Source organism: Elgaria multicarinata, chromosome 11 (genome assembly GCF_023053635.1).
Source record: "Elgaria multicarinata webbii isolate HBS135686 ecotype San Diego chromosome 11, rElgMul1.1.pri, whole genome shotgun sequence".
Lineage (NCBI taxonomy): Eukaryota > Metazoa > Chordata > Lepidosauria > Squamata > Anguidae > Elgaria > Elgaria multicarinata.
In genome coordinates, this window is record NC_086181.1 from 17,185,885 (window position 1) to 17,210,327 (window position 24,443).

General features: G+C 47.6%; 1 protein-coding gene across 1 annotated transcript in view; it reads right to left on the bottom strand.

Moving 5' to 3' along the window:
* Positions 1-24,443, bottom strand: part of TSKS (testis specific serine kinase substrate) — a 34,550-nt gene that overhangs the window by 1,166 nt on the left and 8,941 nt on the right. The window contains exons 4-11 of the mRNA XM_063137334.1: positions 23,916-23,999; positions 15,267-15,350; positions 11,243-11,577; positions 10,165-10,350; positions 8,373-8,531; positions 5,935-6,070; positions 703-827; positions 292-294 (exon numbers count right to left, since the gene is read on the bottom strand). Of these exons, the coding sequence (XP_062993404.1) occupies positions 292-294; positions 703-827; positions 5,935-6,070; positions 8,373-8,531; positions 10,165-10,350; positions 11,243-11,577; positions 15,267-15,350; positions 23,916-23,999 (1,112 nt within the window). The remainder of the gene's footprint in view (positions 1-291; positions 295-702; positions 828-5,934; positions 6,071-8,372; positions 8,532-10,164; positions 10,351-11,242; positions 11,578-15,266; positions 15,351-23,915; positions 24,000-24,443) is intronic.

Sequence of the window (24,443 nt, forward strand, 5' to 3'; positions counted from 1 at the left end):
CAGTGTTCCTGTTCTTTGGTCATGCTAGCAGAGGCTTCTGGGGAGTTAAAAGTCCAAAACATCTGAAGCTCTACCGTCTTCATAAGTTTTAGAGCAGCCTTCCTCAACCTGGGGCGCTCCAGATGCGTTGGACTACAACTCCCAGAATGCCCCAGCCGGGGCATTCTGGGAGTTGTAGTCCAATGCATCTGGAGCGCCCCAGGTTGAGGAAGGCTGTTTTAGAGTGTCATCAGACGGGAGAAATGACGTTTCCTTACCGTTGCTTTCCTCCCTGCTTCTGTCCTGCAATACTTCCTCTTTCTTCACACAGGGGAAGAAAGAGGAAGGAAACAATGACCACATAGTCCATTCAGTGGGGTCTATTTTGTGAGGGAAAGAAGGCAAGCAGGAGCGGGAGACTCATGGGAGGCTGGACGACAACGGCAAAAGGACCCGCAAACATCCGTAAGTGGGGAGTAACAAGCGTGTGATAAAACGCTCGCCTGATGACACTCTTAATCACTCAGATGTCTTTACTCCACGGATGGCCCTGGTTTGGTATAGTTACCCTTTATGTCAGTTTCATTATGGTTGAGGCAGGTTGTTTTTTTTAAAAGGTTTGGCCCCAGGGACAGGGCACTCCTCCAGAAGTATCTCTCCTGGGCTTATGCAATGGGCAAGGCAAGGAAGATGACACCAGTGGATGTTTCCGTGTTTACTCACTCCGTGTTGATCCTTGCCCGCTCCAGATAGTTCTTAGCTCTCAGGGCTTCATCCTGGGCCAGGCGTACATTCGAACTCAGTGCCTCTGCTCGTGCGTGAGTATCCAAGGCTGACTGTTCCAGGTCCTGCCTCCCGGTGATCGGAGCAGTTGGGATAAAAAGAGAGAGAGAAGGAAGGACTACAGAGCTCAGCACCCAAGTGGGGAGGAGTGCAGCACAGACAATTTAGGAGAGGCACTTTTGCGACCGTGATGGCTAATGATTGTTATTTTGGCAAGCAAAGCCAGCTTGTAGCTTTGGGGGCATGAGAGAAGCAGGTGGACAACTTTTTTGGGTTGGGGGTGCACCTTGGCCCACACACAATCCATTGGGGGCCCCACACAAGTGGATGGCGCTAAGACACGCCACACGCCCGCACACTCACCGCAGACAACCTCCCCTGTTTTTCTCTCTAACTCACACATAGGATTGCTGAAGGCAGGGGGAGGCTTTCATCTTGCTCCCTCCCAGAAATCCTGATTGCATTGGTGGTAAGGTTAAAGCTTATCTCCCCCTCCCCACCCCCTGAAGCAATGGAAACAGCTACTTGGATAAGAAGCGCTGCTGGGAAAGAGGCCATGCGAAGGGAGCCATCCGAGAGACTGTGCCCTTTTGGCAGTGTCCATGGACATCTCTCTCTCTCTTGCCCCCTCACCTCCACCCCCGGGGGACGTGCAAGTGCACCCTCAAAAGGCAATGGGGTGGCCAGGCCTGGGGTCATGGCAACTGGTGGGAGCAGCAAAGGCCCAGGACCAAAGAGGGCCCAGGATACCAGGAGATGTACCAGGGTCTGCTGGCCAAAATAATTCAAGACGAATGCTGTGGCTGCCTGCAGTTCCTAAAGCCTGCTAGTCTGGCAGTCCTGGCAAGGGACGGCTAGTGGAGCAGGTAGCCATGGCCGCCACTCACCTCATTAGGCAAGGGGGTGGGCCAAAATAACCAAGGACTCCCTTCGGATGGGTGCTTACCGGAAAAGGCCTATTTCACATAGTCTCCTCTTGACATCTCTACAACGGGTTACCTGCTTCGGTGAAGCACTACCCATGCCTGGTTGAAGTTATTTTAGGGGGAGACTGTGGGCGTGCTTCATGCACAATGGGCTAGCAGCATGATGAGGCACCCACGGCAACAGGATACTGGGCAAAGCAGGACTCCGTAGTCTCCAGGATGGCAGGGGAATGTGTGATGTGTGACTGCCAAAAAGAAGCCAAGTGAAAACTATTGGCAATTATAGGCATGGAGGGAGGGTGGGGACGGGAGCTCCTTTCACAGGGATTCAAATCTTAGTGCGCAGACAAAGGCTGCCATTCACACCATCACGGAGGGTGGGAGGGTACATTAGCCACGGAGTGGGGAGGGGTAGGAAAACCACAGTGTTTGCATCCACCACAGGACCCTTACACCACAAAGCACCGTGGTTTAATGACCCTTCGCCGCTCTGTGGATAAATTCGCAGCTGCTCGCTGCTATGCCCTTGTATCCCAGGGGGCACCGAGGTGTGACTCAGGCTGCAGCAGCCTCCCCAGACATCGAAAGGGCCACATGGCCATAGAAAAGATCCGTGGCGGCAAGAGTATTGCTGGAAACAGTGGTTGCTCTTGCTGGTGGACTCTATGGTCACCACCATTTCTTTTTCTTTTTCGTCATTTCGGGACCATGCGAACCGCCGCAGATGCCTGCTGACCATCCTGCAGGAAGTGGGTAGCGGCAGTGGGTACACGACCCACCGTGGGGAGGGAAATCACCTGCCCCACGACACGCTAACCCACTGTGGGTTAACGTGTTGACCCCGTTCGGACAGCATGCTAAGCCATGGTGTGGGTAAGCATTTTGAGCTAAACGTTACGGCTTAGCCTGCCGTGTGAACTATTCCTAACCATAGTGACTACATAAACACGGTTTGAACACCAGCCCTGTTCAAACGACACGCGAAGCCATTGTTCGGCCGCTCACTGTTTTGCAGCAAATGGTTAGTGAGTGTGGTTTTTACACCAAAAGTTTAGTGGCCTAATCATTGCTTAATGTGTTGTCTGAAGAGGCCCATAGTCTGAACAGGCCCAAAGCAAGGGTATTGTTTAAACTCTGATGGTTAACCGTGCTTGAGGCCTGTCTGAAACTCTAAAGAACCGTTGCCACATAGTGAAGGCTACCCTTCCTTAACCAGATAGGTTGGACTACAAATCTCACCTTCCCCACCAGCATGGCCCCTGGCTGGGACATGTGCAACCCAACACAACTGGAGAGCACCAGGTTAGGGAAGATTGGTGTAGACAATACTGAGCTGGTTGGACCCCCTGGTCTGATTCTACATTTCTAAAGTATGCTTAACTATTTGGAATGAGACATAGGTAAAAAAAAATCCCATTAGGCTGCTGAGCCTTTACTTAGCAGACGTGGACGTGACTGTGCTTTCATAGCAGACTTGTCTTTATCTTAACATCACCATCATTAAGATGTGCTTGTAATGTTTTGATGCCCACAGCCACTCTCTAAAAGAACGCTGGGCAGGAGGAGTAAGGTGATAAATGCCACCAAGGCCAAGCACAGGCTGAAATTAGGGTTCACACATCACACTAACCCATGGTGCATGGCAAGCTACGCTGGGTAGGAGGTTATGCAAACCACCTACTTTGCTCTCGTCAGATGATCAGGCAAACAAGCTACACAGAAGAGTTTATTTCACACACATACCTCGCCCCTATTCCTCCTGTTATCCTCTTGCCCAGTTGACAAGTATCCCAGCTTCATTTGTGCCAGGAATGGAGATCACCTGAGAAGAGCAGAGCGGTGGCAGCATTTTGGGCTGCTTTGGCTGAGCAGCTCTGTAGGCGATCTCTGTAACCCCACACTGTGCTACAGACTAGGGTGACCCTATGGAAAGGAGGACAGGGCTCCTGTATCTTTAACAGTTATATGGAAAAGGAAATTTCTGCAGGTGTCATTTGCATATATGGAGAACCTGGTGAAATTCCCTCTTCATCACAACAGTTAAAGTTGCAGGTGCCCTGCCCTCTTTTAAATCTGGTCACTCTAGTATAGCTCCTGCAGCTTTAACTGTTGTGATGAAGCGAGACTTTCCCCAGGTTCTCCATATATACAAATGGAATTTACTTTTCTATGCAACTGTTAAAGATACAGGAGCCCTGTCCTCCTTTTCATATGGTCACCCTACTACAGACAGCACACTAACCCACCGTAGGTAAAATAACCCTTACTGCAGACTGGCTTCTCAGGGTGGCTTATTTGGGAGAAATAACCCACCATGGGGGGGGGGGGACACATCCCATAGACAACACGCTAAGCCACCATGAGTTGTTCCAGAAAATAAACCATTATAGGTTAATGGGTTGCGTGAACCCAGTCAGCGCCTCCCCTAACCAAATTCTTGCAGCTCCCCTCTAAACTTGGAAATTTCAACTGCACAATGCCCTACTGCTGGAGGTGAAATAAAGGTTCCCCCATACTACTGCAGGGGGCAGAACTAAATTTCTCTTCGTGGCTCCGGGGGTACTTTCAGATACGTCCCACCTGCTATGCTTCAACAGCTGCAGTAGCATTGGGGTGGCCCAAGGACGGAGGAGCCTTGTTGCTATTGCAGGCTGTATTTCCTCAAAGGTAATCCATCCGGAGCTGCATGTTCGCAGCAGACAAGGCTGAAGCCAGCCGTGGGCGGGGCCAGAGCCAAAAGGGGGGTAGGGCCACCCTTTTTCTCTCTCCTAGGGCGACCCTATGAAAAGGAGGACAGGGCTCCTGTATCTTTAACAGTTGTACAGAAAAGGGAATTTCAGCAAGTGTCCTTTGTATTCGTGCAGCACCTGGTGAAATTCTCTCTTCATCACAACAGTTAAAGCTGCAGGAGCCCTGCCCTCTTTTGTATCTGGACATGCTAGTGCTGCATGCACACAAATGACACCTGCTGAAATTCCCTTTTCTGTGCAGTTGTTAAAGATACAGCAGCCCTGTCCTCCTTTCCATGCAGTCACCCTATTCTCTCCCCTTCCCCACCTAGGAGATGGACAGACTGATCTTGCCAGAGGTCTGAACTGATCACTTGCAAAGGGCTTTTGAAATTAGGCCAAGGCCCAATGGCAAGTGGTTGCCCACCCCAGCGGTAAGTAAACAAACACTCCCTCCGCCTATCAGTGTCCCGTTCTCTGTAGGACAGAGGTTGCCCACCCCTACTCTAGACACAACCACTGGAGTATACTGGTAGTAAGTCACAGAGAATATGATTAAAAGCAAACAAACAAAGGAAGAAACTAAAGAAGCCCTCTGCTACACAAAAGACGTGTTGATAAATTGGACAGTACAAAAGAGGCACCGCGCAATCCTATGCATGCATGTCGTTGATTTCAAAGTAAGAGGGGGATTGCAGTCTACACATTTCAGCAAGCCATTTTGGGGGAAAGAGGAGGGAGGCGAAAACCGGAGAAGGACACACGTTAATAATTTCCTTATTTATACAAACACAGAGAGATCCCAAATTTTGACCATCTAGAAACGTAAACATTTGCATGTGGAATAAAATTATATCACAAGGAAGACGCAGGGCTGGGAAGTTCAGTATTTTTTTTAAAAAACACCTTCCCCCTCCCTTCCCAAATGCACACGCACGCACACACACACAAGAGTGTGTTTATAATGATCCACAAATCCTGGAAGGTTAATGGGTGAGTTGTTAATATTTTTCATTTATTTCATTACCCCACCCCAACATCCTTCCTGTAAGACAAGGCGACTATTATTCCCAGGGAAATGGAAGCAAACGGGAGAGAGCAATATGGGCATAGATGAGGAGGAGGCAACCCAGTGAGTGGCTACAGGACAGGCCATAGCCAGAGGCTATGCCAGGGAGCTCAGTGGCAGAGCCCTGGCTTTGCTAGGAGAAAGTCCTGGGTTCAATCCCCCAACGTGTCTCGTTAAAAAGATTAGATAGCCGGTGATGGGAAAAGACCCCTCCACCTGAGGCTCTGGAGGATGGCTGCCAGTCAGAGCAGACAATACTGGACCAGCTGGGCCAATGATTTGACTCAGTCTAAGGCAGCTTCCTGTACCCACAGCATAGGCGGGATCTGAACCCAGATCACCATGGCTCAGAGCCAGAAGAATGCTCTAGCAAGACTGCACTCTGGAATCTTTTTATTGGGGGTGGGCGGAGGGGTCTGGGGTTAGCGTACTCTGTGCCTCACGGTACCATTATCTTCTTCTGCAAGCGTTGGCAGCTGGGGCACGTGCCTGGGGGTGGCACCCTCTGCTTCAGCTCCTCCAAGATGGGCGCCACAGCATGCTCAACCATCTGCCGTAGTGTCTCTGTGTTCACAAAGCTATAGCTGCAGCCGGGAAATGGGGCAGGGAGAAGACAGAGGAAACACAATTTACACAGGGACGGAGGGAGGCACTTCTAACTTCTTTACCCTCTCTGGAAAACAAGTGGCCCTAATGAGGGCATCTAGGTAATCTCCAGTTCACAAAAATCCAGATTTTCTGCACTATAAAATGAGAAATTACTTCCATCTATGAAAATATGCCTCATTTTGCATAGAAATCAGTTTCACATAGCGTTAGTATAAATCCATTATTAGAGCTTTTGAAGTATTTTGGGGGTGAGAGGGAAAGGGGAACTGCTTAATTAGCAGGTGGAAAGGCGGGGTAAATAGGGAGGATGCAGCTAATGGGTTGGATCCCAATTTAGTCATATTTAGAGTAAAACCATTGCAACCAGTGGGATTTAAATTAGTCATGATTTAAGGGCCATTGATTTAAGTAGGACTAAATTTGGATCCAACCAAGCATGTGTGGAGTATAACCAGAATGGTACGTGAGAAAAACAATTACACGCTTAAGATACACTGGTTGTAAACATACATCTCAATACAGTGGCAGGATCTACACTACCGCTTTATAATGGTTTATAATGGCATTGACAACTGTTGGGACTATTGACACATTCCAAACCCAGTGTGATGTAGTGGCTAAGGTGTTGGACTGGGAGCCAGGAGATCCGGGTTCTAGTCCCCACTCGGCCATGGAAACCCACTGGGTGACTTTGGGCCAGTCACAGACTCTCAGCCCAACCCACCTCACAGGGTTGTTGTTGTGAGGATAAAATGGAGAGGAAGATTATGTACGCTGCCTTGGGTTCATTGAAGCGGGGGGAAAGGTGGGATATAAATGCAATAATAATAATATACCGTTTTCAAACTGCTTTCAAAGTGTTCTACGCTGCTTGGTGTAGATCTGGCCAGTGAGGACTAGGAATATATATTTTTCTTAAAGAAACGAAAGCAGAGATTCTCAGGAATCCAAACCTTGCAGCAGATATTGGATTTCCTCCCCACCCCACAACCCCAATTTAATTTTTTTTTTTACAAAACTGCAAGTCTGACAACGTTAAGAATAACCAATCCTATGAGCAATTTTTTTATCTTGTGTAATACTGCCCCTTCTCGTCTGTGAATAGGAAAATCGCAAAGTTCTGCCAATTTACGGAAGATGATTGCTGCAATCTTGATTGTGTTCACAGCTCTGACTTCAGACTGCTCACGTGTGCAGGCTGCCTGTGCAAGCATTTTTCTTTCTTTCTGGTAAGTCTGCCACTGGCATATCATGAGAATAACCCTTCTACTACTCAGGGAGGATCTACTTTAGAACCCATTTGTGTGAGAGGCACGGATGTACCAGGTTTTTTGGGTTTTTTTTATTAAAAATGCAATTGTCGCTCTGGGGGCACACACTAATGAGCGCTTATGAATACAGTATAGTATCCACTGCTTATAATGCAGTGGAGTACCACACACCAATGCATAGTGTTCTAATTGTGGGAGAAGTAGGGAGAGTTTGAAAGATCACATGTGTTCTGTTGTTTGGGTTTGTAGCGCAAACACATGACACAAACAAGCCTTAATATAGTGCTGCAATTGCAGGGGAAATGAGCGGGTAGGCGGCTGCTTCAATTTAATTCCCATTCTCTCTCACTCTTTGGGAGTCTGATGACTGTGTGCACACCTTTGATGGTGTGCAGCAATCACGTTTCAAAAATAAACGGCCTTGTAAATCACATCTTCGCTGCTCCATACACATTCATACAAAAATAGCCACACAGCAAACAAACAAATCAACAAATCCGCAGGAGGAGGAGAAAGTCATTGTGGGGGTGGGGGAAGGAAGTCATGGTGCCATTTGGGGTGTTCCCACAAATCCCATGAAAATCAGTGAGAGGAACAAGCAGGGAGCAAACGGAGGAGGAGGAGGAAAAAGACATGAGGAGGAGGGGGGAAAGTGGAAGAAATCGTTGCAAAACAGGTTCTACAACTTTAAAACCACTCTTACCAGTAAGAGTTATAATTCCGCTAGGCTGGAACACACGTGTCTTAAGCGCTATCAAAACTGTCATAAAAGTGGTTTGGGAAATAAGAATATTGTGGGAGGAACAGCATCGACACAATGGGTTTTGGGTGTGCACCGTGTGAGAGCCAGACATTAGAGTACCGAGATGAAGCGCTTGTGTAGATCAGGCCCCTGGTCTCCTTGCCTCCACCTTTGCTTAACCCAGCCTTGGCCTCCTTGCCCCAGGTTGGCCTATATTTCATCAACCCTGACCCACATACGCCTCGATGTGTCTGAAGTGGGCACCTGGAACATCTGGCGCAGCTGGCAGGGTGTCTATCGGGTGTCTCCAAGGCCTTGAATGCCGAGAGGTGCCGGGACACATCTTCCAGGAGCGGCTTCACTTGCCACAGCCCGTCCAGGTCAGTACGGAGCTGCGTGAGGGACACTGACGTCCGCTTTGCCCTGAAATGGGAAGAGAGATCAAAGGTGCCCTGCAGCCTATTTTTTTTTTTTTTTAAATAAATAAATCCAAGTTTGCACACCATGCCCTCATCTATATGACCACGAGATTGCTCATTATTTTTTAACCCGATTTTTCGCAGATTCGATTCTGAGCACAGAGCGTCACACTGCAGCATTATTAATGCGCCCCTCCGTACAATCGCGGGCAGGCGGACTGGTCTACCTCCATGGTCTTTTCCCACCCCCTTTTATTTCTATTGAATCACTCTTCACGAAAAGGGGGATATGTGAAGTCATGCGGTGGGCTGACTGGTCTACCTCCATATTCACATACGGAGATTGGATCAGCGGTTGCATTACTTGGATTTCTACATTCATTTATATTAAAGAAGAAAGGAAGAGAAAATTGTGACGTCAAAGTTCCACCCATGGTTTTGGGGAAGGCGGGAAATCGGCAAGCCAATCACTTTGTCCTGCTCTGAAAGCTCCGCCCACACTTCCAAATCCGATTTTACTCCCCCAACAACACATTACTAGTGTATGTGGTTTAAACTCAAAGGTATAGCAAAAGCAGCGTTAAATCGCGCCTCCGAATATGCGCATTTTCGGGCTTAAAGACCGGCGCTGCAACGAATGGATGGCTGCATCGTGTGTCCGAGAACGCGAAGATGCGCAGTTAAGGCGGTGTAAAGATGCCGTATAGACAAGCCCCGTGTCAATTAAGAGTGCTTGTGGTGATGCCAGGACGGGTGAAAGCATATTGCCCACCCCGCTTTGACCTGCTTGCTCCCAGGCAGAGGATTCAAAGTAACCCTTTGGATTTCATGATATCTTCCTCTTCATTACACCTGGGGAGGCCTGCTCCAATTCCATCTCAAGTCAAGAAGGCTTGTTATGAAAGCCTTGGAGGTGACCCTTCTTCCTCCCACCCCCTTGAAACTGCTATTTGAATTGTTGCACCATTTGGTTCTTTTTAAGGAAGGGTGGGATGATGGTGGGACAAGGTATACATGGCAAGAACCAGTAGGGAATGGGGCATAGTACAAGCCCCGGACAGAAGCCGGTAACCATGGAGAGAGGGTGGGGAGTTCGTTTTGGGAATGGCAATACCCTATGAAGACATCCTCATAACCACGATGGCTAAAAAGCTGTTTTGGTTTTTTAGTGCAAAAGCCAAGTTGTAGGGCACAGCAACTAATACACAAGACCATCTAAAAAGGCTCCATTGGTGCCTGGTAAGACCACTGAGTTGGATCCAGGATCTGCTTTCTGTGGACAGAAGGCTCATGGAAGGAGCCTCCTGCCCATGCACACCATAGCTCACACCATTCAGCAGGGCCCCCTGACCCTCTGTGTAGCAATTTCAAGGGGTTGTCACGGGGAGAAGGGGGCAGGGAAATCCGGAGTCTAGAATTATCTGCCCTTCCTTGCTTTGAGTCTCCCACCCCAACTTCGTCTTAATAAGAAACAGGCAGGAGCTGGAGTGGATCTTGCCACCGCCACCTCTTAAGCCTGGCTTTTGCTCCGCTGGATCCTACGGGTGCAGAATGAGAGACGGCCAAACACTCCTGGTGACTGAGGAGGACACGCTTTCAAGAAAGGGGAAGCTCCTTTGCTCAGGGGAGGCACGTACGTGGCAGAGACCTCGTCCAATTCCTCTCGCAGCATCCGGAGCACCTGGCCGTGCTCCACATTGGTCCTCTCCCACTGTGGAAGCACCCCTTCCAGGCGCACGCCCAGCTGGGCCAGCAATCGCAGCACCTCCTTCTGGGTCAGCCCGTCCCGCTGAGACCGGCCTGCCAGCTCTTGCACGCATTTCCTAAGCGGCGGTGGAAAGAGACAGTCTTGTTAGGTGGTGGACGCGTCACGCCGGCGCCTCTGAACCCAGGGGTGAGCAGCTTGTGGCCCTACAGATGCTGTTGGGACTGCAACTCGCGTCAGTCCCGGTCAGCATAGCCAAAGGGAAGGGGTAAGAGGAAAGGTAGGCTGAAACATTACGCCCCCGTCTATGCGACTACGGGATTGCACCTCATTAAATATAAACCCGAGTTTTCGTTGATTCAAATCTAGGTAAAGAGTGTTACACTGCAAGCAGCAGCAGCGATTTATTTCCTGAATTTTTTTTATAGCACAGTTATAAATGCACACATATGCATATATGATGCTACGGAGTAGAGACGATGGAAACGATAAATTTTATTTGTGGAGCTCCGCAGATTCATATAACAAAGAAACCGGGAGTAGGGGGAGGAAGGAACGAGGCAGAGAAGGATGCCCAGTCCCCTCTTTGTTTTAATAAGCTTTCTCTGCGGAGCACCGCAGAATCAGAGAATTCAAACTAAAAACGGCGCGAAGGAATGAAGCAGCTGATTGGTGGGAAATCAGCCAATCCCGTTGTCCTATCCTCAAAGTTCTGGCCACATGTCAAAATGCAATTTAACTCCCCCAAAGACACATAACCATAACACGGTACAAGCTTGGACGTGATCGAAAAGCTGCGGTAAATCACGAATGCGAATATGCGCATTATCACTTTAAAAACCCGGCGCTACGGCGAATGGACGGCTGCGTCATGTGTCCTGAAACGTGAATATGCACATTTAAGTCGGGGTAAACAAACCGTATAGACAAGCCCCTGGAGGGTCACAAGTTGGCCACGGCTGCTCTAAGAAGACGTCGCCTTACCCACTCCCACTCCATCCCCGCAGTACCTGATCTCTTCCAGCATGGGGACCCAAACCGGGGTGTAGGCCAGGGCTGGCTTCCCGTCAGCACCTGCCTCGTCCCCTGGGCCTGACCGTAGGTGTCCGCTCTCCAGCGCCCCTCGCAGGTTGTTGATGGATACCAAGATGGCTGCAGTGGCCCGTTGCAGTTCACTCTCCTCGGAGCTCGGGGGTCTCAGGCCGGCTGCTGTCGTGCTGCCCACGAGTTCCAGTAGATGCTTGGAGACCCCAGTTGCCATCCGCTGCTCCAGCTCCTGCCATTCACGCTCCTGCCGACCGAAGTCCTCTGCTTGGACCTGCCGCTGTAAGAAACGCAGCTTCTCCTAATGGAAGAAGAGAGTGGGGAGGAGAGAGTGTTGTTGGTTTGCCTATGCATTCATTCGTTCTTTCATTTATTCAACGGATGAGTCGCCCTACAGCTAAAGCTCCAAGCACACATATATCATAAAAAAAATACAAATCCATATGATAAAATACATTAAAAGAATTATTGTAAGCTTTATTTTTTTTAAAAAAATATATATGATTTTTTGGGCATATTTATATACCATCTTTCAGTTTAAAAGAATTATTTATTTATTTATTTATTTATTAGATTTTTATACCGCCCAATAGCCGAAGCTCTCTGGGCGGTTCACAAAAATTAAAACCACAGTAAAACACCCAACAGGTTAAAACACAATTACGAAATACAGTATAAAAAGCGCAACCAGGATAAAACCACACAGCAAAGTTGATTATAAGATTAAAATACAGAGTTAAAACAGTAAAATTTAAATTTAAGTTAAAATTAAGTGTTAAAATACTGAGAGAATAAAAAGGTCTTCAGATGGCGACGAAAGCAGTACAGTGTAGGCGCCAGGCGGACCTCTCTGGGGAGCTCATTCCACAACCGGGGTGCCACAGCGGAGAGAGCCCTCCTTCTAGTAGCCACCTGCCTCACTTCCTTTGGTAGGGGCTCACGGAGAAGGGCCCCTGTAGATGATCTTAAGATCTGAGCAGGTACATATGGGAGGAGGTGTTCCTTCAGATAACCTGGCCCCAAACCGTTTAGGGCTTTAAATGTCAATACCAGCACTTTGAATCGGGCCCGGACCTGGACTGGCAGCCAATGAAGTTGTAAAAGGACTGGCGTGATGTGATCTCGCCGGCCAGTTCCTGTTAATAACCTTGCTGCCATGTTTTGCACCAGCTGAAGCTTCCGGACCGTTTTCAAAGGCAGCCCCACGTATAACGCATTGCAGTAATCCAAGCGAGAGGTTATCAGAGCATGGATAACTGTAGCTAAGCTATCTCTGTCCAGATAAGGGCGCAGCTGGTATATCAGCCTGAGCTGATAAAAGGTGCTCTTTGCCACTGAGTTCACCTGTGCCTCAAGTGACAGTTCTGGATCCAAGAGCACCCCCAAACTACGGACCCGATTCTTTAGGGGGAGTGCAACCCCGTCCAGGACAGGGCAAGTTAGGGCGGCTCATGTAATTAAAAAAAAATAATATTTAAAAAATAATAATAATAATAACAGCAACAAACAAAACAGCAGTTTAATTTAAGCCAGTGACATGGTGGGAAACCCGGGCGAATCCTTTAGAACAGTTTTCATCATCTGGCACCCACAGTTCAACAAACAACCCACGGTTCAAAACAACCCACACTCGACCATTGACTCAGTGTGTTGTGTGAACAGCCCCAAAGATGATGGGAATCATGGTCCAATAACATCCAGAGGATCACAAGTTCGCAACCCTGCGTTAGAGGGAGAACAATCCTACCCAGAACAAACTGAGCACCCTCTCTCTGGGCAGATGAACCACAGGTATTAATTAGAATCATAGAATAGCAGAGTTGGAAGGGGCCTACAAGGCCATCAAGTCCAACCCCCTGCTCAATGCAGGAATCCACCTTAAAGCATCCCTGACAGATGGATGTCCAGCTGCCCCTTGAATGCCTCTAGTGTGGGAGAGCCCACCACCTCCCCAGGTAACTTGTCCCATTGTCGTATTACTCTAACAGTCAGGAAGTTTTTCCTGATGTCCAGCTGGAATCTCGCTTCCTGTAACTTAAACCCATAATTTGGTTTCCTACTCTCTGCTCTGCACCTCCATTGCTTCTTGTTCTTCTTTGTCTACAGAACCCTTCCCCGACTGGGTTGCTATCCACAGGTGCTGAGCTACAGCTCCCATCCTCCCCAGAGAGCATGGCCAATGCACCAGGTTGGGGAAGGCTAGTCTACAGTGCCAGCAGGTGATCCTGCAGTCCTTCACTATAGCACCCATGGATGCATCCTTCTGAGAGCAGCTTCTTGATGAGGGGATTTTCCTTAGGCTGGTCCCACTGGGGGTGGGGATGGTTAAACTCTGTGCAGTCTTAGTCCTGATCACACACCCCATGCAGTTGCTATTTAAATAACAAAAAAAACAAAACAAAAAAAACCCCAAGGATATTTAATGTATAGACATTAAATAGTGGCCTTTATTCCACTAGCCAAAGTTGACTAGAGCTACATATACTACATGAGCCTGCGTGCACGCATGTGTAATTTTGCCTTGAAAAACCACGTGTTCTTTTATCAGAAACCCCAAACACTGGGAGAAGAGCAAGTGGACAGGCTGAAAGCAGCCTCACCATATTCAGTTCAAACATGTATTTTCCTCTCCGGGGGAAAAGATCTGTTCGGAGGGGAAGGGGAACAGTTCTGCAAGTTTGCAGCAGAAGCCAACTGCATGTGGCTCTGATCGCCTGCGGTGTCACCAAGACAACTTCCATGGTTTTCAGTTAATAAGGTGATGAATGAATGGCTACACATACAAGCAGCACTTTGAAAACAACGGGGGGGGGGGAAAGGAAGACACCCTGCCCGAAATATGAGGGGTGGAGCGGGGGAAGACTGACAGCTTGAGCCATCATTCTGTTTGCCAGTATTTCCGCCTGTCATTTTAGTGGGCAGGCCTGGAGGAAGACAGGTTCACCGTGTGACTCAGCCAGCTCCATTTTTGTATTACATCCGTCTTCATACTTCGTGTCTGGAATAAATTGTTTTGTGTCACTTGGGCAAACCTCCATAAACTTACTTCATCGGCACACCTTATGTAATTCACACACTCTGCTATTGGCATTGCAGGACTGGAATTTGTAAAAAGTGGAGGGTTTTTTTTTTATCAGTAATTGGATCCCTTTGCAAAATTAAGGTGGGTGGGTGGGTGGGTGGGGGAGGGAGGGAGGGAGGTCTAGAAAGACAGAGAAACAGGGATTAGGAGAGCGATAGTTAAGAAGTTCCTCTCCCAGCTTGGACTCGCTGATCTTTAAAAGCGTAAGCAGAAAATGTATGTTTTTATTTTGCTACCCAGGGTCTAGGAAGAATTTTTAAAGGGCTTCTCTGGCTTCTCCCAAGCTACTGATATACTCTGTAATACAGCCTGTGTTCCTCAATTGTGATTATGCATAATTCCAGGCTTTGATTACAATGCTAATTACTCACAATTAATTGAGCACTAATCTGACTTCTTCAAGCGGTGTCCTGACATTCCCACACATGTAGTTAGTTCCTCACCCTGATCTGGTTTGCACATAATGACATCCCATGATTTAAACAACCCATGGGTTGTTGTACATGAGCAGGAGGGACGAAGTGAGCTGCCTCCTGAGCCCCTGTCACTTCCGCTTTTAATCAACAACCTATGATAAGCTCGCTCTTAGATTGTTGAGCATGAAGTGTGAATCCAAAGTGCTGGGTTGTTTAGGGGATCACAACCCAGAAGTTAAACTATGGTTTGTTTTTAAGTTAGCCATGGTTTGTTGTTGGGGTTGTCACACTCAAAAAATACGAACGAGCCAAGTGTAGGTTGTTGAGTAAAAGTAGCAGTGTTGCCCGCTCTCTTCTTGACAGCTCTTGGGAGAGTTTACCCCACGAGCAGTTGTTACATGCGAACTGGCCCAGTGTTTATATGAGCATGGCAAGGCAACACAGCCCACTGCCACCAGGTTCCTTCCAGCCCAAACATCATCCCTCTCTCACCTCCAGGAGTACTGAGCTTTTCTTGAGCACGTTGGTCTTCACTTCAGCATCCTCTACTGATTTTGATACCTTCCGGCAGCTCTCCTATGGGAGAAGACATGGGGGATGCAGAGGGCAGCCAGGAAAAATAAAGGGAATGGAGTCAGCTAACACAGTTCTTAATTCGGCCCTCTGCCCCCCTTTTTTCAAAAGAGTCATCCCAGGGAGTTGAGGCACCTGAAACTCATTTCTGCCTTCTCTCTCCCTCTCTCTCTCTCTTGGTGTGTAGGACCCCTAAACATCTGACTAAAAGAAAGGGGAAATTTCCATTTGTCTTAAGCCTCTGGCGGCTCTCCTGCAGCCATGGAAACAAACAGAAACTTTCTTGCAGTGTTTCCGCCTGCTTCAGCCCACTCCTCGCCAACTCACTCAGATGGATGTCATTCTGACATCTAACTCTCCTTGCCAATTTCTGCAAATCCAAGAGATTCGGCTCAGTTCCCCACCTTAAAGCCCCTGCTCACTGCCCCGCTGTTTGGAGTAAAACAGGAGAGCTATTTTAAATGTTTGTACTCATCCCAGATCATCTCACTAAATCTATGATTAAAGCATTTATGCTTTATGGTTGAGCTTAATTTGCAAACTCTCCTCCCTAATGTGACCTGACCAACCTGGCAGTATTTGCCCAGTTCTGTTTAATTTGCTTTAAATAAAGCATGACCTTGCAATGAGTTCTGCTTTAAATGCTCTGGGTTCTGAAAGGCTGCTTTTAATTAGCTTGCAGAAGAGCTCTGTTACTTTACAAGGATAATCGTAATAAGGATCAAGCCTACAGAGGCATTGGACAGTTAATTCATTATATTGTTATCCTAAAGTTGAGAGTTGGCAAAGTTGGAAAATCAAATTTCATTGCAGGCTTCTCCTGGCCCAAACTGGCCCAGTGATTGATTTGGGAGCATCCTCAAGTTGTAGCATTTAGAAACTCCAAGGTCACCTAGTGACTGGCCAAAGGTCAACCAGTGGATTTCATGTCTCAATGGAGATTTGAACTTGGACCTACTTAAGAGACAGGCAGGAGGTGGATCTGGGACCCAGAATAGCCTCCAGTCCCAAGACTGGAGAATCTCAGTTACTTTCTCCCACACAAAATGGACATGATTTTAAATTTGTATCTACCAGCTACACTTTGTGGGGGGTGGTCTAGAGTAGGTGAAAGAGGCCTGATTCTGATTGGGACCCTGGCATGAGGGGAAAAAGGGATTTTAAGATCTAGATCGGATGTGTGTGTGCAGCTACTCTAGAGTAAAAATGGAGAGAGAAAAAGACAAAGCTGCTAGATACAGTTTTAAAATAATGTCTGTTTTGGCATTGACCCAGGGCCTTGTAACCCTTTCCTCTTTGGCAAAGCTCCTCTCCTTAAGCACCTCGTTGCCATTTGCTTTTGGGCCAGATCACATGACACCTTTCCTTGGATCCAACCCCTACGCATGCTGGAGAGCAACAGTGAGCTTTTCCTCCCAGTCTACTCAGAACACCTGTTCAACTCAGACATCCAGGGCATAACATGGATGTCCGAGTTGAACATAACATTCAAATATAGGATATACGTGTGTGGAGAATCCAAAACACACTGTATAGGCCCTGATCTTGGGGAAGGTATCTCTGATTTTTTTAAATTTTAAATCCAGGAATTGACTCTACCGTCTGGTCCTCTGTATTCTGGATTTTAGGTGAGTAAGCCTTTAAGAATGTCATCCCTATGCAATGATGTCTCCTGGTGTCTGAGACACACCAGGCACAGGCAGGCGGAGGAGGGAAAGTGAGTTTTCCCTGCACACCATACATAGGAGTGGAGATTATTAGATCCATCCCTGTGTCTTTGCTCACACATACAGATTGGAAGCCAAGATGCCTATGAAAGGAAGGCCCCTAGCAAAAGCCTCTGGAGCTTTTCACAGCTTTTCACTGGTCGTGCAGTGAATGGCTCTGGAAAGGCCAGCCCTACCGTTAGGCAGAAGGAGGCAGCCCCCTCAGGCAGCTGGTTTTATGTGTCATGAAAAGGAAGCAAACTGTTTGTGATTTATTATTCTTGCATTTTTTATGCCCAGGGATTTGCTGTCTCAGGTGCCACCATCACTGCACCAGCCCTTGCGTACTATGTACCTTACTCGATAGGAAGGGGCACCGTTGGCTGTTCTGCCTCAGGCAGCAAAACATCCTGGGCCGGCCCTGAGGCGCCAAATTAGGAGGGTTTGCCAAAGCCTCTGCTGGTGTTTTGTGCTGGAGAAGAAGGGGTTAGAGAGTTGCCTCTTTTCTTGCCTAGCACTCAGTGGGCCAAGTCAAGGTTGCAGTTCCTCCCTCCCTTGCTCAGTTCAAAACATTTTTATTTACATTTATTTGTGATTTAAGTGGTATACTGTGATTTATGTAGGCCATTAGCAGCCCTGAGCTCTTTATGAGGAAGGGTGGGATGTTGATAAAATAAATTATTCCACGCAGCCTAACCTTCTTCCAAGATTCTTAGGGTGGTGTAGATCCCATTTTATCTCCATGACAACCCTTTGAGGTAGGCCGAAAGACTGGCCCAGTGCAGGGCTAGCCCTACCATTAGGCACTGTGAGGCAGCCACCTCAGGCTGGGAGGCAGGGAGTGGGGGGGATAGACCTGGATCTGCCATGTGACCTGCTCTATGCTCCCTAAATTGTTTCAGGGCTGGTGCTACCATAGACGCCACTTGGCCTAGAGCGCCAAGGTAAGGGGGGCGCTGAACACCGCACCCGGAAGCCGCTCTCCCACAGCGGCTCTGAGAGGGCGGCTTCCAGGCACGCCGTTCCGAAGCCGCCCGCCCGCCCCAGCGTCCTGGCTTTGCTTCGGCTGGGTGGGCGCCCTGCTGAAGCGAAGCCAGAACACTGGGGTGGGCGGGCGGCTTCGGAACGGCACTCCTGGAAGTCGCTCTCCCAGAGCGGCTTCCGGCCGGGCACGCTGTTCCGAAGCCACCACCCTCCACCTCAGCGTCCTGGCTTCGCTTCAGCTGGGCGGGCGAGATGGCACCCTGCGCCTAGGTACGCTGGGGTGGGGTGGGTGGGTGAAAGCAGCTCACCTGCCTAGGGCGCAAAATAGTCTGGCACCAGCCCTGTGTTGTTTAAGATTCTATTGCCAGTCCAACTGGCTTTTGTACATGGAATTGGGGGTGGGGCCCCATCAGTAACATGACTTGAGCCAGTCCTGGTCCAAAGTCACCCAGTGAGTTTCATGGCTAAGAAGGGATTTGTGTCCAGGACTCCCCAGTCCATGCCCAACCCTCCTCCCTTCATAGGCATCTTAGCCACCAGCTTTTTAATCCATTCCATGTGGAAAACAGTATAAGCCCCTGCTGGAAACTAATTTTCCAACAGGAAAATTAATTTTCTAACGAGGAACCAGCACATTTTGCTAAAGGCAAGGGACTGAACTGGCTTGCAGGCAGCCAGACTTTACTTTTTTCTTTCTTTCAAAACTGATGGTCAGCCATTGCTTCTTCATCCCAGAATTCTAGGTGTAATTAGCCCAATACCAGCAGTACCTAGCAGAGCCAAATTCCTTCAGTCGGCTATTTCTAGCTTGAGATTGGGTCTAAATGCAGACATTATTGGCTGCAAACATTAGGGTGACTATATGAAAAGGAGGACAAGGCTCCTGTATCTTTAACAGATGTATAGAAAAGGGATTTCAGCAGGTGTCCTTTGTATACATGCAGTACCTGGTGAAATTCCCTCTTCATCACAACAGTTAAAGCTGCAGGAGCCCTGCCCTCTTGGCCAGATTTCATCAGGTGCTGCATGTATACAAAGGACACCTGCTGAAATTCCCTTTTCTATACATCTGTTAAAGATACAGGAGCCCTGTCCTCCTTTTCATATGGCTTCCCTATGCAATGTCTAGCCGAATTTGTCCCCTGTAACTATTTGGTGCGTTCTCTTCCCTCTCATTGTTTTATTATGATTTTATTAGAATGTAAGCCAGTGGTTTCCAAACTTTTTCAGGTAACCGCCCCCTTGGTTCCACAAACTCACGCCCAGTGCCCCCTGCACACAGCCCCTTTAAATGGGAAGCACCTGCCGCAGGCTTGCCGAGGGAGGGAGGGAAAAGAGAGCGAACGCCTCTGTTTTGCAGCCGGCGTGGCGGGGCACACCAAGCAGGGTATGTCTCTTTATTAGCGTTTTGGTGCTTTTGAAACATTTCAATTCACCGTTAAAAGGACTCTTCTTAAACGGTATTAATACATGTGTGGATTCTTCCCCTATATGGCTTGGGACCAAACTACCTTCTCCCATAAAAATGTCCCTGGGCCTTAAGACCTACTGGAGAGGCGCTTCTCGGAAAAGACCACCTCAAGCGCCCTCCTGCCAGCCACCCCTTTGCCTCTTAGCGCTCCCCTATGCAATCCCACCGCCCCCAAGGGGGCAGTACCGCCCATTTTGGGAACCACTAATGTAAGCCTATGTGGCAGGGTGTTGCTGTTTTATTCTTTTACTAGGTACAGCACCATGTACATTGATGGTGCTATATAAATAAATAATAAATAATAATAACTTCTTTGTTTTTCCCCTTTCATGCCACCCCTTACTTTTTTTGTACCATCCAGACTTATGGAAGGTTCTGGAGAACTCAAAAGCTTGCATGCTATTTTGTGAACCTTTGGTTGGTCCTAATAAAGGCATTGCCCAACTTTGGATTTTGTAGGTTTTCTTACGGAACAAAGTAACTACCATTGCTTTTTAATGTTTAACCAGTTTCATTTGCCGATAACATTGTTTAAGAAATAGAACAACAATGAGGAAACTGGCCAAAACAAAGGCATGAGTTGGAAGCTCAGATTTCATAGCAGAAAGGAGGAAGAGCGGTCTCTCCCACCGATAAAATGGCCCAGTGACTAATCTGGGAGCACCCTTAAGCTGTAGCATTGAGAAAAAAGCAAATTGCATACTAAGGACTATTGAGGAAAGGGAATGAAAATAAAAATGTCAATATTGTAAATTTTTAGTATTGGAGGCCCTGCACTCTGGCCCACCTGAAGGAGCTGGTAAATTGGCAGGTACCAAGACCTGTGCCTGTTCAGTGGTGGCCCCACACCTCTGGAATTTTCCCTTTGCTCCCGGAAATACATATGTCTTTGTCACAGCTGGTTTTTAAGAAAACTCTGAAGATTTTTTTTTTATCTAGCGGGTGTCTTTATGATGATGCTTTAGCTGCTTGTTCCCTCAAAACCCTGTGGCATCACAGTTGCAAGGTGGGAACAGTAAATCTCAATGGCAGGAGAGCGCATAGGATTTCTGGCTGAAAAAGCTGCAGCGCTGTCAGCCATTGGGTTTGTCAAGCCCATCCCCTGCCCGGCCTTCCAGCGACCTACCCTGGGCCTTGATCCGCCCCCGGAATGTCCCTAGCCTCATTGTGAAACAAGATCACCACCAACAGACGGAGGAAAGACGGTGGTGACTTAGGTGCAAAGGAAAAAGTCGCGCTAAGTCAGCGACTTTTATAAAGTGCAGCTTCGAGGGAAAAGCCCGTGGTGGCTGCGAGTTGGTGGCTGCTTCATATAAACAGTGCAGCGACCACTTGCAGCCACCACAGGCTAAACACGGCGTATAGACAAGCCCCAAGCCTGTGTTTGATTCATTTATGTGCTGTACTTGAAGAATTGCAGCTGCTGATGCTTTTAAATGAACATCTTTTAAGTATGGTTAAATTGTAATTGTAGTCATTTTTATCTGCTTTAAAACGTAATGTAAACTGCCTTGTGTGGGGTTGGATATACATCTTTGAACGGATAAACAAATACATAAACAAAAATAAGCACTGTTTGGAATACTGTGTGCAATTCCAGTCGCCCCATCTCAGAAAGGAGATCACAGAGGAGGAAAAGATTCCGGAAAGGGCAGCTAAAATGATCAAACAGATTGAAGCACATTCTCTGTCAAGAGAAGGCTAAAGTGTTCGAGGCTTTCTAGTTTAGGAAAAAGACAACCAATTATGGGTGCAGAGCTGGGGTGAGGAACCTGTGGCCCTCCAGATGTGATTGGACTACAACTACCATTATCCCTGACGACTGGCCATTCCATCTAGGGCTGATGAAGGTTGGAATCCAACAACATCTGGAGGACTTCAGATTCCCCCAACCCTTACAATAGATATCTATTTAAAAAATTATGCATGGTGTGGAAAGATTTTTTTCCAGTCTTTTCCCATGACATTAGAATTTGGAGTCATCCAATGAAACTAATTATTGGCAGGAAGTTCAGGACCAGCAAAGGAAACACTTCTTTGCACAGTGCGTAATTTATGGAATGCCCTACTACATACCACAAGATGTGGTGATGGGTCACCAGGTTAGATAGTTTAAAAGGGGGATTGAACAAATTCATGGTGGAGAAGGCTATCAGTGGGTGCATAAAGTCAATGATGGCTATATGCAACCTTCCTGTGAAGAACGTATTTAAGTACCAGCTTAAGGTACTTAAGGGGAGCAACAGCATTGGGGGAGGAGAAATGATGCTTTTGCCCTCTTGCCTTGTGTGTGAGGTTCCCAATGGGGCATTTGGTTGGGAAACATAATGCTGAAATGAATTGACCTTTGGTCTAATCCAGCAGGGCTCTTATGTTTTTATGCTTCCAGCGGTGCTGCAGGACTCTGGAATTGATCCTGAGCAGTGTTCCTGAGACTCCACACTGTTGTGATTGCCAGAGATTTCTACCCAGAGTACTCAGGGTGTCAAATCTCAAGTTGTTGGGTTTTTTTAAGTCCAGGTTGGGGTGAGCATATTACCTCAACATTAAAATCACTCCACTGGCTGCCAATTAGTTTCCAGGCGAAGTACAAAGTGTTGGTCATTACCTTTAAAGCCCTACGTGGTTTGGGTCCAAGTTACCTGCGGGATCTTCTTCTCCCATACAATCCACCCTGCACACTCAGGTTCTCTGGGAAGAATTTACTACAGTCGACCAAAACTAGGCTGACAACCATTATCCAGAGGACCTTCTCTTCTGCCGCTCCCAGATTGTGGAATGGCCTGCTGTGAGAGATTCGCCAACTTAACAGTCTTTTTAAAAAAGCTATAAAGATTGATCTCTTCCGGCAGGCCTACCCAGTCGAATTTTAAGATGTCTGGCTGTTATTTTAATAATGTATTAGTTGTATATGTTTTTAATCAGTTTTATGTATTTTAGTATTTTTGTATTCAGTGTTGTTTCCTGCCTCGATCTAGAGGGCAAGTCGGGTAATAAATAAATAAATATATTATTATTATTATTATTATTATTATTATTATTATTATTATTAAAGTGCTTGGTGGCTATTCATGACAATTATGTGGAACCTCCATGAGAACATAAGAAAGACCCTGGTGGATTAGAACAGAGGCCTATCTGACCCACCATTTTTTTCATACAGTGGCCAACCAGATGCCCATGGGAAGCCCATAAGCAGGATCTAAGTGCAACAGCACCATCCTGTTCGTGTTCCTCAGCAACAAAGAAATATTGATCCTGTTCAGATGATACGTTAAGCCACGGTGGTTAAGCATTTTGAGCTAAACATTATGACTTAGTGTGGCCCTGTTCCGAAGACACCTTAAACCATGGTGGGTGTCTTTGGAACAAGCCCTGTGTCATGTGAACCATTCCTAACCATGGTGGCTACATAACCATGGTTTAAACACACTCACTAATCATTTACTGCAAAAGGGTTAGTGGCCTAACCATGGTTTCACGTGTCATCTGAACAGGTCCTCTGAGACATACTCCCTCTGACCGGAGGTAATATATGGCTAGTGCAGTGGCTAGAATATTGGACTGGGATTCGGAAGATCTGGGTTCCAGTCTCCACTCTGCCAAGAAGCTCACCAGATGACCTTGGGCCAGTTACTGACTCTCAGCCTAACCTACCTCACAGGGTTATTGTTGTGAGGATAAATGGAGAGGAGGAGAATCACGTACACCATCTTGGGTTCCTTAGAGGGGAAAAAGGCGGGATTTAAATGTAATAATGAACATAAATAAATAAAATCATGACAAGTGAACATCGATAGCCTTAATCATCATGAATTTGTTAAATTCAATGTAGAAGCAGTTTGCCACTGAGCATCAGTTACCGGGGGGCAACAGTAGTTGTTACACTTCCCAGGATGGTGATGGTCTGCTTTGGCACTGCAGAAAACAAGATGCTGGGCTAGATGGCGTTTTGGCCTGATCCAGAAGGGCTGCCCATATGCTCTGCTCTGCTCAGCTTTTTGGTGTAACGAGAACGCTCTCCCCTTTTGAGAATTCAGCAAACAATACCATGCATCTGCTCAAGCTGCAGCTTCTCAGGGTTTCCTTTCCCGGAATAAATTCGAACCGAGCTCCATCTCATTCAATACCAGCTGCCAAAATGTATCCATTCATCATAACTAAATGACAGTGCCTTGTCTCCAATTCCACCATCTCCACGATTCAGGTATTCTGTGGCCATTTCTTCTGTGGAAGGCACCCTCATAAATAAACTTCCTCCTTGACAAGGATAAGGCCTTCTTTATGCAGGGTGGGGTGGGGGTGACTTGAAGAAAATATTAACATTGGAAACAGCTGTGGGCTGGCATAGCTGCTGCTCCCCGAACACCTCTAGGGCCAGCCCACACATCCCATTCCACTTCTCACCTTAAGCTGGCTGCAGTACTCTTCAAGGTCCTCCGCCTCCTGCCTGCGGCGCTCCAGATTTTCGCACAGCACCGTGCACTCACTCTGCACACAGGTAGAGCAGGAGGGAAACGGCTGAGACAGCAGCAGGTGCATCCCAGAGGCAAGCAAAGGGGTCGAGGAGGCCGTATTGCCCTGATCAAATGCCCCTCTCAGTTAGGAGCCCAGCCAAGTAAACAGCCCTGCCTCTACCTTTTTAGCAGCTTGTGGCTAAAAAGGCACACTGGTGTCTGGCCACTCACGGAAGTTTGCGGGTTCTTTTGACGATGTCGGCAAAGTTTCTGCATGTCTCCTGTGCCTTCTCCCGGTAATTCCGTTTTTAAAAAATCCCTGTGATATTCCGATTTTGCTGAAATATCTCGGGATTTCCTGCTGTGTATGGGGGAAGTTGTGCTACAAATCACCCACTAGAGGGCACTGTCCCATTCAGGGCTATAAGCAGCAAGAGGAGGGGAAGTTTTCCATTACAGACCAACCACATGGTCGCAC